The 18,130-nt window shown below is 33.7% G+C and overlaps 1 protein-coding gene across 4 annotated transcripts in view; it reads left to right on the top strand.

Annotated features, from left to right (window-relative positions):
* The window catches only part of NEK7 (NIMA related kinase 7), a 145,026-nt gene that overhangs the window by 111,723 nt on the left and 15,173 nt on the right, over nt 1–18,130 (top strand). For all 4 annotated transcript variants that reach the window (XM_025401716.1, XM_025401733.1, XM_025401725.1 and 1 more), the window contains exons 8-9: nt 9,919–10,013; nt 14,071–14,184. In XM_025401716.1, coding sequence (XP_025257501.1) covers nt 9,919–10,013; nt 14,071–14,184 — 209 coding nt within the window. The remainder of the gene's footprint in view (nt 1–9,918; nt 10,014–14,070; nt 14,185–18,130) is intronic.

Below are 18,130 nucleotides of genomic sequence, written 5' to 3'. Positions count from 1 at the left end.
AGTTGTTTGGTTTTTTTGGTCTCCTTATCCTCCTCCCATCTTCACTTTTTTTTTTTACACGAAATTATGTTAAGGAAGATTTTCATTTGTTGTTTTTGTATTAATTTGGTTGGAGGTGTGACTAGGGAGACTAACTGTAGGATATATTATATACACATACACACACACACACTCTTATGAATTTTGCCTTGGTTTTATTTGTCAACCTTATAAAAATATATGTTAAGAAACTTATTATCCATATCTGCATCTTTAAAATTTATAATGAGGGCACAGCTTTCTTAAGCTTTCTAATAGTGTATGTCAGTGACTTTCAAATTTCTTGACAATGATGCAACTGTATTACATTCTGATATTTTCTGTTCTATTTTATTTTGCTAGAAATCCCACTGGTTTCAGCCCACTAAATTGATTTCACAACTCATTAATGGGTTGTATGACCCACAGTTTGGAAAACATTGATCTAAGTCTGCAGTGCCTTCATGCTGTTTCATTTACTTAAAGGCTAATTCCCATTTTCTCCCTACTTTTGGACATTCTCCAGACTTGTTATCTGGCCAGTTGAATTGGTCAATCATAAATTACTCATTTATACTGCTCCTTGTGCTTCCGGAGGGGTATGATAACATTTATCACAGTTCTTTACAGTTTGCAAATCATTCAACTCTCTCAAATCCTTACACATACATGTGAACTATGCACATGAGCTGTTTGTATTCTAAAGTTGAGAAAACGAAGCAGGGAAAGGTAAACAGCTAGAAGATAGTGGGTAGGTCTGTGGCTTCCTAGTCTGGGTTTACTCTTGCATGCAGTCTGTTTTTTCATTATGTCAGTTCCTTGTGGCATTTTTTCTTACTTTATACTGTTTTCTGATTTGTTTTATTAGATCTAGAAGTACTATGTTCAGCTTTGTTACATTGCTTAGGACCCTACATATGAAGACATAGTTTGCTGTCTCTCCTACAATTGACTACAATTACTCTTCAAGATTCAGAAGTAAACAAGAAGTAGGTCTCTAGGATATCAAAATCTGTCTTCATGGCCATCTGTCCTTCCATAACTTTAGCTGATATTTCTAAAGAATGGCTGTTTTAGACTGAAAGCTAAAATTTCACCAAAACTTGTGAAATTGGAATATGGCAATCAAGTAGTATATTTTCTCATATCACAAGAGGCAGCATATACTTTTGGTATATTTCTATTTCTTAACTTACTCTGAGGTGTCCTTTCAGCAAATATAAACATTCTGACCCAGAGGCAGCTTACTAAGAGATTGAGTATCTTAATCGTTGAATATTTAAACATATAAACAGAATACCAGAACAATTTTTATATATTCCCAATGTATACTATTTCTAGTCAAATCATATCAAACTTCCCTTATTTCCTATAATAGTGACCCAGGAGAATCCTCTGTTGCTACTAAATAGTAACAATAACAGTGGCAATGAATACGAGTACTGTATAACATTTAAAAATTGGTGAGCATTTTAAATCATGTTTTCTCCTCTGTTCCTCTGTGTTGTGGGTACAGTAAGTGTTACAGATTAGAAAACTGAGATCACTCTATTTAATACTGAACCTGACTGCCCCCACTTCATCCCTAGAACTCCTAAACCTTACCCTGTTTTAATTTTTCTTTTTTCCTTAGGACTTAGTATCTTCTGACATGCTATGTAATATTCTTACTATGCCTTGTATGTATTGTCTCTCCCAGCTAAAATGCAAGCTTTATGAGGACAGAGATCTTTGTGTATTTAGTTCCTTCATGTACCCTAGATACCTAGAAGAGGGGATTGCTCATAATAGATATTCAATAAATACTGATTGAATGAATGAAGCTTAGAGACAGACTACACACATAAAGGGTGAATTTGACTAAGTATATCAGTAAGTATAGGTTAGATTATGCTGCCAGAAGAAACAACACAAAAATTCCTCAATTGCTTAGCACTGAAGAATGTTCTAATCTTTTGTCAACCACAGTGAGTTGTAGACCTATGTTGATCTTTAAGGTAGCTGCCATCCCTTCATGTGGTGACTTGGCATTCCAGGCAGCTTCAGTCTTGTGTTATCTTCATATCAGCATACGTTTTTGTGATCCCATGAGGGGAAGACAGCATGGAGAATCACTTACTGGCTCTTAATTAAGCCCTTCTGCTTGAATGTAACACAGATTACTTCCATTCACATTTCGTTGGCCAAAACAGATCTCATGGCAATGACTATCTCAAAGGGACAGGGAAATGTAATTCTCCTAAAATGTCCAGAAAGAGGAGAATCAGAAATGTGAGTATAGACCATGGCTTTAAGATAGAGAAAAAATACCTAATTTAGATTTTTTTTTTAAGATACTGCTTGTATCCTTTTTCTACTTGTTTGTTTTTGTGGCATATTTGTAGCTATTGCAACGAAAGGGTAATTAACTCTCTTAATGGGAATGGGTGGTAGTGGTGAATGAAGAGTAAGCCATTAGGAAATTTACATCTTTCTAAATTGGAAAATTCTGAGCAGAGAGATTATCTTTAAATCCAGAATGATTCATGAGGTTCACTGGAGTATTGATCCCTGGTGACTTTTCTCTGGATCAATAAATCTGCAGTTATCCCTGCTGGACTTGCTTTTGATAACAGCTTATTTTGGTCAATGTGAAACATTTATAATAAAAAATAGTTACTTATCAGGCTTCAAATACTCATATGGACTAAGTGCCGTGTAGCACATTCACTGATTTCTATTCTGCATTTCTTTGAGATAGGTATGATTATCAAGTTTAGATTTCTATCAGTTAGTGACCAAGCCAGAGTTCATTTAAATTACAAAGGACCATAATTTTAACCTTTATACATTGTGTTATTAACCATATTATTATTCTTTTGGCGAATGTATTGGCTTCTCCTGCCCTGCCGCCCCTGACAAAAAAAGAGAACCAAAAAACAAAACAAAACAAAACAAAAAAAACACCATCCCAAAATGATCCAGTGAGCTTTTAGAAGTCAAACATTTTTTTGAACCATATACATTTTTCTCTTAACACCCTTGGTCCTTATGTAATCCTTGGTGTGAGGTAGGTCCATACCACATAGAACTGAGTGTTTCACTCTCCCATGCAATGCATGAATCATTAACACATTTGTATTTATTTTCAATTGCTGCCCTAACACATTACCAAAAACTTAGGGGCTTAAAACAACAGAAATGTATTATTTTTCAGTTCCATAGCTCAGAAGTCCAATATGACTCTGACCAGGCTAACATCAAGGTATCTGTAGGATTGCAGGACTTCTGGAGGCTCAGTCCATTTCTTGTCTATTCAGATTATGGCAGAGTTTAGTTTTTTGGTGTTGTAGAACTGAAGTTCTTGTTTCCTCACTGGCTGGGAGCTGAGGGCCATTCCCAGCTTCTAGAGGCTGCCCTCATTCCTTGGCTCCTGGCTTCCTTCCTCCCTTTTAAAAGTTAGTGGTGGAGAGTTCCTGTCACACTTTGAATGTCCCCTGCCCCTTCTGTTGCATCTCTTACTGATAATCTAGCGTAATCTTCCTATTATAAAGTCCTCAACCTTTATGGTGGCAAAGTCTCTTGTCACTACCATAACATAAACAGGTATAGCACCAAGAGGCAAAGATCATGGAGACAGAATTTCTGCCTGTAACGCAATTTTAATAGGCTAATAGACATTTTAATAGACGCGACAGCTGGGGAGACATTCATATCCTCCTCTAAAAGCCTAATTAGGTGAAATTGTTTAAAAGCTAGAGAGGTTCTAGGCTAGGCGCAGTGGCTCACACCTGTAATCCCAGCACTTTGGGAGGGCAAGGCAGGCAGATCATGAGATCAGGAGATCGAGACCATCCTGGCTAACACGGTGAAAACCCATCTCTACTAAAAATACAAAAAATTAGCCAGGCGTGGATCGCACCACTGCAGTCCAGCCTTCAGTCCAGACAGAGCAAGACTCTGTATCAAAACAAAAACAAACAAACAAACAAAAAGCTAGAGAGGTTCTGCGGAAGAGGTTCCAAAATTAGAGGAAGTTTACATTTACTGAAAATAAATATTTTGTTTTTTGAAGAGATACTTTGACTTTAAATTTTCTCATTTTTATTATAGGACTTTATAGGTACTTTATTGCATTGTAATTTACATTTACTTTTCAAGGGAGAAAATGCCATACTTGGCTTAATATAAATTTATAAACAAATCATTTTCTTTCATTGTTAGCTTACTGGCAATTGTTTAAAAAATTATTTGCAAATTTTTTGTATTCCTCAAGGAGACTCTCACACTACTAACAATCATGCTTCTCAGGGGCTTACTCTACCATGGACTTCTGAATATAGACGGGGATAAAAAGTAATTTTAACAAAACTTAATTAGGATAATTAATCTGTTAAAAAATCTAAACACGTTATATACTCCAATGTATATAAGTAATTGGTGATAGTTATCTGCTATTCAGGAAAATCTATTTACACCAAAATTGTATTTATTAATACATACAGTGAAGGGTTTCACCTCTGACTGCCTGTTCTAGTGAAAGGAGAAAAACAAATAAAAACACTTAAATTAATAACCTATTGATATGACATTTTAATTGCTTTTACATTGTCTCCCAGAAAAAGAAAGTTTTCTCTTTGCATGTTTGTGTGAATTTACTTGTATGTGCTTGTTGTACATCCTAAAAATGAGATAGATTTTTGCTTAAAAAAACAAAGCTAACTAAAACTCTCTGATATTGATACTTGTGCTAAACAAATATTTGAAACCCCTTGGGAGGAAATTATGTTCTTGTTTTTGTTTTTGTTATAGGATTTCTTGAACTGCTGTTTACCTTTTGCAGTGAGACAAATGATTCTTTGATTTTGTAAAATTGCCAGCAGATTAAATGCATGGCCATCATTCAAGCTAGATATCAGAATTTTCACACTGGAGTCTCTTGAGTGTACAATTCGTGTTCCCCACACTATTTCCAAGTGTGATATATGCTCTGATTTCAACTTAGAAAATTAGTGTTCTTGAACCAGGCATTAAAACAGTTTCATTTTTGGTGCCAGGTGCCACCTGTGGTCACATACTTGTTTTTCCCACACCTTTCCTAGCACCTCTCAATAGATCTTCGGCTTATACCCCTTCGTTGTTCAGGGTGGTTTAGAGCTGTAAAGGCAGCATATGTTCAGTCAGTACTATAGGCTGCTTTCACTGATTTATTTTTAACTTTCAGTCCCTTATTGACTTAAGTAATTGCTCTGGTAAGAAGCTATTATCTAATTTTAAACTGCACGTTTAACCTCCCAGCCGCCATAACAAGTATTTATTTAAATCAGCGTAGCTGCAGAGTAGCATAATTTTCACATGTGGCCCATTGAACTTGGACCCTTATTCCTGGTTTTTCATATGTACATGCTGTGACTTTTAGATTTCTCTGCTTCTTAATTTGGAAAGATACAGATATTTTTTTCAGTTGTATTTCACAGTGGTCAGTTATACTGAAATAACCATCTGCTTAAATGCAAGAGACAAGAACTACCTGGGTTTGAATTCCAAGTCTACAGCTTACCAGTTTTATGATGTTTGGCAAGTTACCCGACTGACTTCCTATGCCTTCTCTCAAAAGCAGTATAATAGTTGAAACATCTCATAAAACTACCTTATAATAGTTCCCGTTTCATTGGACTGTGAGCCCCACAAGATCAAGGATTTGTCCTGTTTACTTCTGTCAGCACAGGACCTAGAATTGTGTGTGCCATGCAGCAGGGCATGGTAAACTTTTGTTAAAATTCAGCAAGATAATACATAGAATGCATTTAACACAGGGCCTGGAGCATAGCAACAATAACAATAAAATATGCTTAGGTGTTTTACCTCAGCATTATTAAAGCTCTTAAATGTTATCAGTTGCACTTCAAAGATGACAAATTTTATTTTATATATGTCTTTTGCAGAAGAAATATTGATCTCCTACTCAGCCATTCTATATTGACCTCAGTTAGTACTCCTTACAATGAAATAAATGTGCCCTCTCTCCATTCTGTCTGCCAACATAATTTCTGGGCTGACTCATGAGTATGAAGGAAAGAATGGAAATTAAGTCCTATTCCCTGAAGGTGTGTGTGTGTGTGTGTGTGTGTGTGTGTGTGTTTATATCAAACTGAGGTGAAAGATGACTTGTCTCCTTTAAATTTTCCCAAGAAGGAATATTTAAAGCTTTCTTGTCTGTAGTTTGCTCTGATTCTAAGAGAAATAAACTATATTTCTAAACTTAGTTCATTTGTGTGTACTCTCTGACTTAACACTCTCACTCAGCTTTCCTAAGTAATAGTTTAAAAAGGACTATTTTTTTTCCATTTTATTTTCCAGATGGATTTTTGTAGAGTTTATTTAAGTGCTACAGAATTTTAAAGCAAAAGGGACCTCAGAGATCAGCTCATCTTTCTCATGACTTTATCTTACAGGTGAGGGAAGGAAATGAAAAGAGAAGTTAAATGGTCCTAACTAGTTAGTGGCAAATGTAAGATGTGAAAGAGATTTATCTTTCACTGGTTTTGTGCTGCCTCCCTTGTTTAAAAAGCACACACAAAAAAACAATCCAAAGCTAACCACATATGAGAATGCTTCAGTCATTCTGTTTTCTTTTTTCATTCAAATCTTTGCAGAGATTACAATGCTAAAATGTTAGCTAAACTATTCTGTATATAACCTGCTCTGATGAAAATTATTAATTTAGTTATATCTTCTATAATAACAACATGTTAGCAGAACTTGTTGATTCTCTTAAACATATTGCAGAACTTCTAGATACCAGTCTTCATTTTATTCAGGATAAAGATTAGTATATATATATTTATGGAGTATATACCATATAAAACTTTTCTTATATAGCTAGAATAAGTCAATGTAATGAAAGGGATTCTTACATGTGGATGACTGCCTTAGTATATTTTAATGTGATATTAATATAGAATAAAGAAAGGTCAGGTAAGATTTTTAGTTGTTACTAGTTTTCCTCTGTCAGCCTCTGTTTTTTATAATGTTATCATCCATTTCCTACTTTTATTCATGTCCGAAGGTTAAAGTGGCATAATGTCTGCTATTGCAAAATGTACTCTCATTTTACCTACAATCATAAATTCTTGAAAGATAAGTGGAATTACATGTGCTGTAGTCTTCAAGCTTCTGAATACATAGGACAGTAATTCACATGATCATTTTAATGTCTAATCATGTCACTCCATAACTCTCTTTTCTTGTACAACTGTTAAAAGAAGTCACAACATTCTTGAGGCAACAGAAATCATAGACACAGCTGTCATGAATCTCTGAAAAAGTTTTTTGGAAATAATTATATCTTCATTAATTTTGAAATGTTGAAAACATATCACTGCATTTAAATGTACTGCAAATTTTCCTGAGCACTTAAACTTTTAGGCCTCTCTGCTAGATAGAGAGAGGTAAGGACAAATCAGTTTACGTGATGGGGCTGTACCTCTTTGCTCAGTGTCAGTCAGCGTAAGAGTCGTTGTCCAGAATGGAGGGGCATATGAGGAAGCATGTCAGGAGACAGTAGAACCTCCCTCTTAGGCCTGTGTTCCCCAGTTAATTATGAATTTATCCAATTAATAATTATAGTGCAGAATACAAACTTACTCATCTTATATGACTTTTGGAAATATGTTGATCAAAGAGGTGAGTAGCATCCTTAGCTTTACATTTTAATATATACTAATGAATATATGTAGTTTAAATATTGAAATAAAACATGCTTATTTAATATAAAGAGGCTTGTTATTTATAATATTAAGCATCAGTATCTAAAGTATCAGTCTTAACTGAGTGTGTAACTTTTTGCAATGACCTCCAGCAGCTCACTGAAAAAGGATTTTTGTACATTAAGATTTTTTGCATTTCAAATTTAGCTTAGTAGAATTCCTAATCATTCTTTTCCTTTGCTCCCTTCACTTGGGTCGTCTTTGAGTTCAGTTTGTGTTGCAGTTAAGGTGTTATGCTGGGGCTAATCTCTGTAAAATGCTAGCATTTGTTCTTCTTTTTCCTTATCATCAATCTTTCACACTCATATCAAACCCCTAATGTATCAGCAGGTTTCCCAGAGCTACCGGTTAAAATTACCTTTGCTTTTGGTAAACTCTGAACCTTCAAGCCTCAGTGTTTTCAGTTGCCCCCCTGTGGATTCCGTGAAGCCTCTCTCTGCACATTCCTCACTGCCAGTCACTTGCTTTATGTCCTGAAACCAGGAGCAGAGCCCGTTTATTATTCTAACTGTACCTACCATCCTTCCTTAAATGGAGAGAATGTGTAAATATTTCCAATAATTGGTGTCACTTATGCAAACTACAGGTGAAAGTGGTTAGAACTCCCAAAGCTAGATAGCTTGTGTTTATTTTACACAGTAATAACACAGATTCTTTAAACCTAGCTGTTTTCCAAAGTTCTTTGCTTTTCTGACACAGAAATTGGCATATTTACCTGTTTGTCTTCAAAGTAAATGCTACAATTAAATAATCTATATCTTAAAGTTCGTCTCATTAATTTTCATATATTAATGGTTCGTATTTTATTTAAATTTCTTATCCTTCTGTTTGCATACTTTTTTTCTTAACTTTTCTTCATTACTTTCATAAATACTTTTCTTTCATCCAGTCTGACTAGGGCTATCCATGATTAGTAAAAATGGATTCCGATACAGGTAGGATATCATGGGTCATGGTACATGATGTTTCCACCTTTAGCCTAGTATAGTTTCCACACATAACTATTAGGTTATAAATTTATTCTTTTGGCAAACTGACTGCTGCCTTTGAGTATAGTGCTTTGATTATTGGTGTGAATCTTTTTGTTGCTTCTAACTAAAGACCCCTGTTCAGTATTGTTAGTCTTATTAAGATTTATAGTAAACACCTGGGGAGATCTTGAAAATTAATAGAAAAAGGGGACTGCCCTTTTCTCTTTGAGTAGCAACATATTTTTGGTGGCCCTTCCCTCAGGTAAATAAGATTCTAAATGTTCTTAAACTTTAATTTTCTATTTGGCAAAAAGCCTTAGACTAATGATGGTGAAATAACCATCTGAGTTTGAAATTAAAGATACTCACTTTGAAAGTCACTTAAATATTTTTACATTTCAAAGTCTAACATATATGCTTCTTTTTATTTTCAAGTGTTTAATAGCATTTTCTAAAACAGTCATTAAAAAAAGAAAAAATATTAGCACGTCAAAGCCAACAAACAAAAACAAAAATTATCTTGAGTGTCTTGTCTTTTAAAAGGTCTCAGTAGTTACAGTAACTGAAGACATTTTTCCAGAGATGCCAGTACCCTTTCACATTTGTTATTATATAATCCTTTGATGTACAAAAGTCTGTGGTATTCTTTCTAAAGTGGAAGTAAGGCACCAAGTGCTATATCATTTGTTAACAGCCACACTGTGTTCTAAAGGATGTTTCTGTAAAAGTTAACAAATATGATTTATTTGTGCATACTCTACTAAATTGTTATATAATACTATTTATTTTTAAATTATCATGCTTAATTATTTGGGATATGCAAACCATATTTTTTTAAAAAAAATTAAAAAAATAATGCCAGTGTGAATCATTTAAGTAGGTATTCTTGTCAGAATTACTTTTTTTCCCTTAGTTATGCTCCCTAGATTCTTCTTGGATTGATCAGAAGGAAATAAAGTTTAACCCAGCACATTGTTTTGTACAGTTTTTAATGTACTATTTAAGGGTCAAGGAGTAAAGAAGAAATTTAAAAGTTTTTAGTATTCTTAAGAACAGCTTTCTGATCCTAATGAATTATTTTGGTGATGTTTTTAAATTCAAAATTTTGTATGTAATTTCTTACCACAGCTGCATCTGTATTTTTATATACCTCTTATTTTATTTGGTTTGTTTTTTTGCAGTTGGTACGCCTTATTACATGTCTCCAGAGAGAATACATGAAAATGGATACAACTTCAAATCTGACATCTGGTCTCTTGGCTGTCTACTATATGAGGTAGGTAATGTTGATAAATTCCAAATATTGATACAGTTTTACTTAGTATATTTCCTCTATCCTTATAGTATATACTTATTTTTTTCTGGATGTTTAAGAATCACCTTTTTAATTATGAAGAATTTTCATTGGGTTAATAACTTTGTGTAATGGAATTTAATAACTATACATTCCTATACATCTAATATAGTTTTTGTGTTCCTTTGATGACAAGTTTAAAGCATTAACTTTTATGTTAATATAATACCTTTCTGTATATCTTGCATTTATAAAAATATACATTTGAACATCTGTAAATCTTGATCCATGCATTACAAGAGAGGTATAATGGATTGGATTTAATATATGAAAGCATAGTAAATATCTTTATCAATATTTTATTTCACTTTTACACAGGTGTTATTTAGCATTAAATATAGTATGCAAACAGATAGTTCTTCTAGGTTATCAATTTAGTTTCCATGAGTAACAATTTGTAGTGGTAAAGCTCAGTGAAATGCTCTCTCTTTTGTTCTACTGGTGATCATTTATCAAAGGAAGATGGAATCATGTAGGTAGGTCCTCTAGAAATGGTGCACTGTAATAATTTGGATGGATAAAAGAAAGCATGTTAGTAACACATTTTACGTCTGTGTTGATATAAAAGTATCTCAAGCTAGTGACTTCTGTAATTTTGTTTTTTTAATTGAATGATAATTTTCTTAGGAATACAGGCTTCCAGTCAAAGCTGTTAATTAAAAATTAGTCTGTGTCTAAGTAGGTTTTAATAAAGTGAGGAAATATAATACATGGAAGCATTTTCATATCCCTGTGTAGGAATCATTTTCATATCTCTGTGTATATAAGAGAAGTCTAAAGAGGATAAATAGAAACCAATGCATTTCCTACTATATATTTCGTGTCTCTTGTCCTCCTGACTTAAATGAAATATATGATGAAGTCATCTATTTTAATTGTGCCACCGTTACTTGGAAGTAAAGCAGCTTTAGGAGGTGTTGTTGGACTTTTTAAAAATGTGTGTCATGATCTTTTATTATTTTATTCATTGCAGATTCAAATTCCCTTAATTTAAGGAACCTGAAATTATTTGTTTTGTTCTTCCTACTGAAGTGACTAACAACTACTTAAAAATGAAAGGATTTTTAAATATTCTTAAATAAACGCATACTTTGGATAATTTTTGTTATGAAACATTATGAGTCAGTAATGTAACAAAACATGTTTTTATATGTACCCATGGGATTACAAGAAATTATGCTCACTGTTTTATATTTTGTTAATAATTTAGTACAATGCTAACAAGAACAAGATTGATTATATTGTTACTATAATGTTTAAAAGTTAGTCACTCTGTACATTTAAAATATTATCTGTTTAGTTAACCTTTAGATTCCTTTAGTCCATAGTCTAATATTATCAAAGCAACATTTTCTCTTCAAATCCCTAAAAGTAAACAGCAAATTGGTTTCCAATGACTAGATTAAATTTAGCAATAAAAAAAAAATTCTGTTGAATTTTGAGAGGAAGTTTGCATAATTATTTTAGGTCTAGCAGACTCATGTCAAAACTGAAATAATTTATCACATTTTGAATTTGCCTTTGAGAGATGGTGTCCCATTTTTAGGCGGACTTAAAATGCCACAAAAATAAAAATAACATCTTTGGACATTCCTACATCCATGAGTTATATGTATTGTGGATGATTTTGAGTTAAAGTATCTATCATGCTAACGTTAGTTTTCATCTCAATGCATTTTCTTGATTTCTCCATGCAAATCTTTTAGAAGAACTAGAATTTTTCTAAAGCTTTAATTTAACTTTATGTTCTATCTCCTTTCACTTATGTTTCAGTGTATTGTTAATAGAAATACCTAACAGTTTGGCTTTTAAAAATTGGTCATAACAGCACATATTTTGTATTGTACACACTAAAAAATTACTATTAACAATGAAGACATAGGAAGCCTTTTTTGAAAATGTATTTTAAACTCAGAAAATTAGACTTTCAAATATTCCTGAAACCTCAAAAAAAAAAAAAAAAAAAAAACTAGCAGTACAGTTTTAATTGATATGCAACAAAGTAGACTTTACTAATTAAAATCAAGATGCTGTGCTTTTGCTACACGGACCTTTACATGGAAAAGTAGGTTTTACACATTTCCTTTATTGTTCAGCGCAGCAATTGCATCCTTACAGGGTTGTAGGTTGGTGGCTTACAGTTCAAAAAAAAAGAGAGCTGCCACCAGCCCCGAAGACAGACAGTGGGCTTTCGTCCCTCCGACACCCCCAGAATACTAATCAGGAAAGTCAGACCCTGGAGGTCAGGGAGTAAGTCAATCATTCTAGCGATCGTCTCAGTGTGGAGGATCAAATTAGCCTGAAAAATTCAGCTGCTGGGAGGAGAGGGCGAGCAGCTGTCAGGGGCAGCATCGAGATGCACTAATGAACCAGATGAATAGTGCAAAAGCTTGAAAATAAAAACAGGACAGTTGACATTTTTCATCTGTCAAAGCAGGAGATGCATGAAAATATACTATTCCTGTTTAACTCCTTAGGGGACATTCAGATTTTTTTTTTAACACTCTGCAGTACTGAGGAAAAGGACTATAATGAACGCCTAGAATATGATAATGAATATATGTACATTTACTTAAGGTTTTGCAAACACAGAGAGACTATAGTTTATGTATACAGTGTATTTTTAAGGTAACATTTATCTTAAAGTGTCCTTGCATTTAAAACAAAAACCATTATTATTATTATTATTATTGTAGTTCTTCTAGAAATTTCCTCTCAAAGTGTTTTATATGATTAGGGGCATTCAGATTGTTTTTAACTTTTTTCTCGTCATGTGAAACAACTCTTCCTAAGGTACTTCTATATACTTGTGTGCACGTTTTATGTAAAACATAGGCAAGATAAAAATGTGTTCAGCTACTTGCCAGTTTTGATTTCCAATCCCATCCCCTTCTCATCAAGGCTCTGAAGGAGTTAAACCTCTGTCTGGAGCACAGAAGACAGATGAGAGCCATTTTCAGCTTGTCCTGTCCCCACTGACGCTCACTGAGTAGCACAGCATGGACTAGCGTGTTTCACACACACTCTGCCTGTCTGGGGAATGTACACATTGTCCTTCCAAAATCAAACTTATTAGCACATGTAGAAAAGGGTGACTGACTTTGGGGCAGCCTGGCACTCCGTGTTGTATTCTTGCTGCTGCGGTTCAAAGATTTAGAAGGTTTTGGAACAGGATGCGAACATTTTAAATTGAATTTTTAGTTTGTAACCCTGCTTACCACAGTACTTGCTTGCACTTTAAATGTCAAGTTAGAACCTTGTCTTAAAATAAATTTAAATTCAATAATGTCTTTTTTAAAGTTGTTCATCCTTTGGGTTACGTTTTTCTGCATAAAAATCTCATTTGGAAGCCTTGAATTACAGCTATGACTCGTAGAGCTTTTGAGCATATTTAATGTTTTTGAGACATTATCAAAAGAAAATAGTTCTAATTCATTGTAAACTATTTGGGGATCTGTTATTGCATTTAAATTGAGAAGACTGTTTTTTCTCAGAATAACCTTTATCTTCAGAAACTATTATGCAAGACAAAATGCTCTGCATTCTCTTCCCTATGCTAGATTATAATTCAGTTTTAACTTCAGTTTCATGTTTGTTCTATATGGTTGAGCTATACCTTGTGATGACTGTTTTGTTGTAAGATACAGTAGTTGTTTTTATTTCATTATAGGTACAAAGAGTTTTTAAATTGTGTTATTTTTCTTAATATTGTTTTATGTTGCATTTGTATATAAAGAAATATGTTAACTAATTCTCTATTTTAGGGCATTTTAAATGTCGGAAAAGAAACAAAAGTTGCAGAAAGATTTTTAACTCTTAATAAATTTTCTCAGACGGGGATATTCATAAAAATCAAAATGCCCAGATAACTTTATTTAAAATATTTGTAATTATTTTCTACCCCTGTATAATATACTTGGTGAAATCACCTTTTAAGTTACCATGTAACTATATCAGTTTCATTGGGAGCATTTTACAGATGGCTGCATTACAGAGTCCTTTCTATGGTGACAAAATGAATTTATACTCACTGTGTAAGAAGATAGAACAGTGTGACTACCCACCTCTTCCTTCAGATCACTATTCAGAAGAAGTAAGTCATTTTCAGTCCACGTGTTCGTCTGTTGTCCATTTTGCTAACATTTTTATTTTATTAAGAAATTTTACTTTATCCAGAAATGAAAATGAATGGTATACGTAGCAGAACTAGCACATTTTATTCTGTTTTCATTCTCTTGGAGACTTGCTGTCTAAAGAGTTGACTCTGCAATTCATGATGTGTAGTAGACCACAACCCAGAATGTAGTGTAAAATTGGCCACTTTCTAGGTGTGATAAGAATAGTAGCTGACTCTACAGTGTACTGAATGGTGCAAAGGGCAGAATTAATGCTCATACCTAGGCTCTAGTTAATCATCATGTCTGATGGCCCTTTGTAACAGGGCTAACTCCTTATTCTCGCAGTCCTAGACCGGCACACAGTTGTAATTTTCTATTTTGGCAGACTCCCCTTTCATCCATGTTTTCCAAAGCTCGAAACATGCATCTCTTAACTACATATCTCTGACCCTTATTCTTTAAGCTTTATCTTCCCTCCTTTGACAGTACCTGTCCTATTATCATCTCACTGCTGTACCCAGATTCTACTGGGGAAATGTTTTGAGGTTATCATTGTAGACATGTTTAAAAAGTGTGTTAGCTGTGGCTGAAAATCTTAGAAGGCTACCTTATTAAGATCTGAGTCTGAATGCTTGCTTGCTTTGGTAACCCATTGAAGTGAGTTGTTTTGGCTCTACCCAGTGTCCAGTCTTTCATTGAACAAAACATCTCCCATTTTAGCCTAACGTATCATGATTTTACCAATATTTAAGGAGGATATATGCAGAATAGCAGTATCTCAGGTCAACTAAAATGTTTCATATTAGCACTTTATGGAATACTCATCAGGGACCTACCCAGAGAAAATAGTATCTTGAGTTAGGACATTGCACCTTCTCATGAGCAACAGATTTTTTGCCTCAGGAAAATGGAAAGGAGAAAAGAAAAAATATAAAACAATTATAATGTTCACTTATTAGGTAATCATGTCAGTCTTCCTATTGTGAAACGAATAGCATTGGGTCTTAGTATTATGTAAGGAAATTTGAGTTCGTGTAACTTGAATAATAAATATCTCTAAAGAATTTTCACCACATGTAAAGCATTTGTGTTCCTATAATATAATAGGCACTTTTTCTTCTGGTAGTTTTGATACTGATAATCGGTGATGCCTGTTTTTTTCTGCATAACATTCGTATTCAGGTAATTAGAATAAACTGTTACACAGCAGTGATGATGATTTAAAAGTATTATCTTTATTTGATGTTAGTACTATTATGTTAGCCATTTTTAATTACTATTTTGGGTATAGACTATAAATATGGCATTTCACAAAACCAACTTCAGAACTATAGGCCTGGAAATACAGTAGGGTGTGAACAATGATGCAAAATGATAGCAAGAATGTCAGGGGCCTTTCTTTGTTGTGTCATTCATGCTGTCTTCTTTTTTCCATGAAGCGCATGAATATTTCACATATCTGCATCCTCATCCCCTATTCTTCTTGACTAATTTTCAGACTGTCTGAATTTGCATTTCACATGGTAGCTGATTAGGAGATGCCGAGTGCAGCAGTGAAGCCTCAGCAGGCGGTTACCATGGTGACCTTCAGCAGGATTTTAATGATGATACCACTAGTGGTTCGTTGAAGTCGGCCTGCCTGCAGGGCTACTTCACTGCAGCTAAGTGTGAAGTTGGATATGCGGATTCTCAGCCAAGGGGCAAATATCAAAGTCTGGCCCAGATAGAAGGTCTTAGAGTTGGGAAAGGAAAATAGATTCCACTTTTTACTTCACTCTATATAGTTACCAGTTTCGAAAAGAGCTATAAAGCAAAACACATTATTATATGGTGTACTTTCCAAAAAAGTGTGATTCCTCGTATTGGTAAAATCTGTTGTCATTCCCTGATGAAATAGAAAGCTGTAGTTTCTAGGTAAATGTGGAAAATAATTCTTAGTAAAGAATTGAATATAAAAATATGCAGACTGTATAACAATGTTACTTTATTTAGTTATGTAGAAGAGTTCTCAAAACAAGAGCTTTGAAATGCAGATGTGCTAATAAATATTTTCTGTCCTTAAGTAGGAACTCGTTATTCAGAATTCATGGTAGCCAAAAATCCCACGTTTGGTAGTGCTATAATGTCTTAAATTTTTTTTTATAAAGTAGACTTTTTAGATCTTTTAAAAAATCCAAAATACCATTTAATTTGTTAGTATGGCAAAATACAGGAGCCAATAAAAAGTGAAGTACAGAGTTTTTCAACAGTGAACTTTTAATTAAAAGACAGTTTATTTTGTTAATTTTATAGCTAAATGATAACAGACTGTGTAACTATTTGAAAAATAAGCAAATCAACTTATCAAATATGTATTTGAGAGCTTACCAAATTTATGTAACTACTGCCAAATTTTTAAGGTTACTGCCCAAACAAGATTTTAAGGGAAGATTTCATGAGAATACTAGCTATACCTGCCAATCAGCCTCAGTTGATAGGAGTCCTAAGGAACCCTACACAATTTATTTCTAGATATAGTCATTCTATTTAAGAACCCAGAGTTTAAAAGCTTGGAATTTTTCTTTTAATTTCCTATCTTATATTCTAAAACATATATAACAGTTAAGCATTAAAACAAAAAATGAGAAGTTTTAGAAAAATAAGCCTGTATGTCAAATCTTTTCTTTTGAATTATGCTAGTCTTAGTATATACAAATAATTAGGGTTCTAGATTGATTTATTTCAGCTACACATGAATGATACTAGGAAATCTATATTTTATGGCTTAAATATTTTAATTTCTGATTTCTTTTGGTATTTTTTGTTTTTTCCTTTTCTAGTAGTGATCTCATCCATGTATCAATGGGCAGTTACTATATTTAACACGAGTCCTGGGTTAAAAAGATAGATATCTTTCCTTAGATGTCTCTTAGTTTAAATGAAACTTGGTATTGTTGGTGACAGTGAAGCAAACATTTACTTATGTATAAGGAATTGTGGCTCAAAAGGCCTGTCGTAAACTGACCTGGGCTCATCTCTCAAGAATTATTGATCATTGGATATTCTTTTCTTCTTTCTCTAACTCTTATCAATGCAAGTTCTACTAGAAGTTCCATGAATTTTCATGCTTTTATAGATGATGTTTCCTCTTTCTGAAATACCTCTTTTCCTGTTCTTTACCAAAGAAACTCATTCTTTCCCTTTCAAACATAGTTTGGACATAAAGTTTTCCTGCATAGTTTTCCCTGACCTCCTTTCTTCTCTCCCCAACGCCTCCTCCCTTGGCAGTTATGCCATGTTGTAGTAGCTTCCTTGCATGGATGCCTCCCCCTGCAGACTGTCAAGCTCCTGCCCTTGAGGATCAGTCACTCTGCTGCTTATCTGTGTATCTCTAGGGCCTGGGGCCTGACACATTTTTAAAGCCTTAGTAATTGATTGATTGATTGATTGAGGGAATGAGCGTGGAAATCTCAGAGTTAGATTAAAGGATGAACTAATAAATGACAATTGAATGAGTGAGAGAAACTTCTCCAAAGAACTCTCTGTAGAGTAAGGTAGAAAATTACCCACAAGATAGGCCAGAGGACGTGGATAGTTTTCTTTTATTGATGCTACTTCCTATTTTACATAAGCACCATTTTCTCTATAATGCTGGGTGTCCATTTACTGGAAAATAAGATAAATATGCTGTTTTCCTTCAATTTCAGTATTTAATTTCTTTGAGAGATATTGGAATAGTTATCAAAATTATCTATTTGTTCACGAACTTGTCTCATGAAACTCTGAAAAACAATGATAAATAGCTATATTGTTAATTATTTAGAAATTTGACTGATACTGTTAAAATGTCGGCATTAATATCAAACAAAATATATACTTCGTTTCTTTCAATACTTTTTATTTGTTATTAAAAATTCCTAGCTTAAATAGAGAAGTCATAAG

Source organism: Theropithecus gelada, chromosome 1, assembly GCF_003255815.1.
Source record: "Theropithecus gelada isolate Dixy chromosome 1, Tgel_1.0, whole genome shotgun sequence".
Taxonomy (NCBI): Eukaryota; Metazoa; Chordata; class Mammalia; order Primates; family Cercopithecidae; genus Theropithecus; species Theropithecus gelada.
This window is presented reverse-complemented; position numbering and strand designations above follow the sequence as displayed.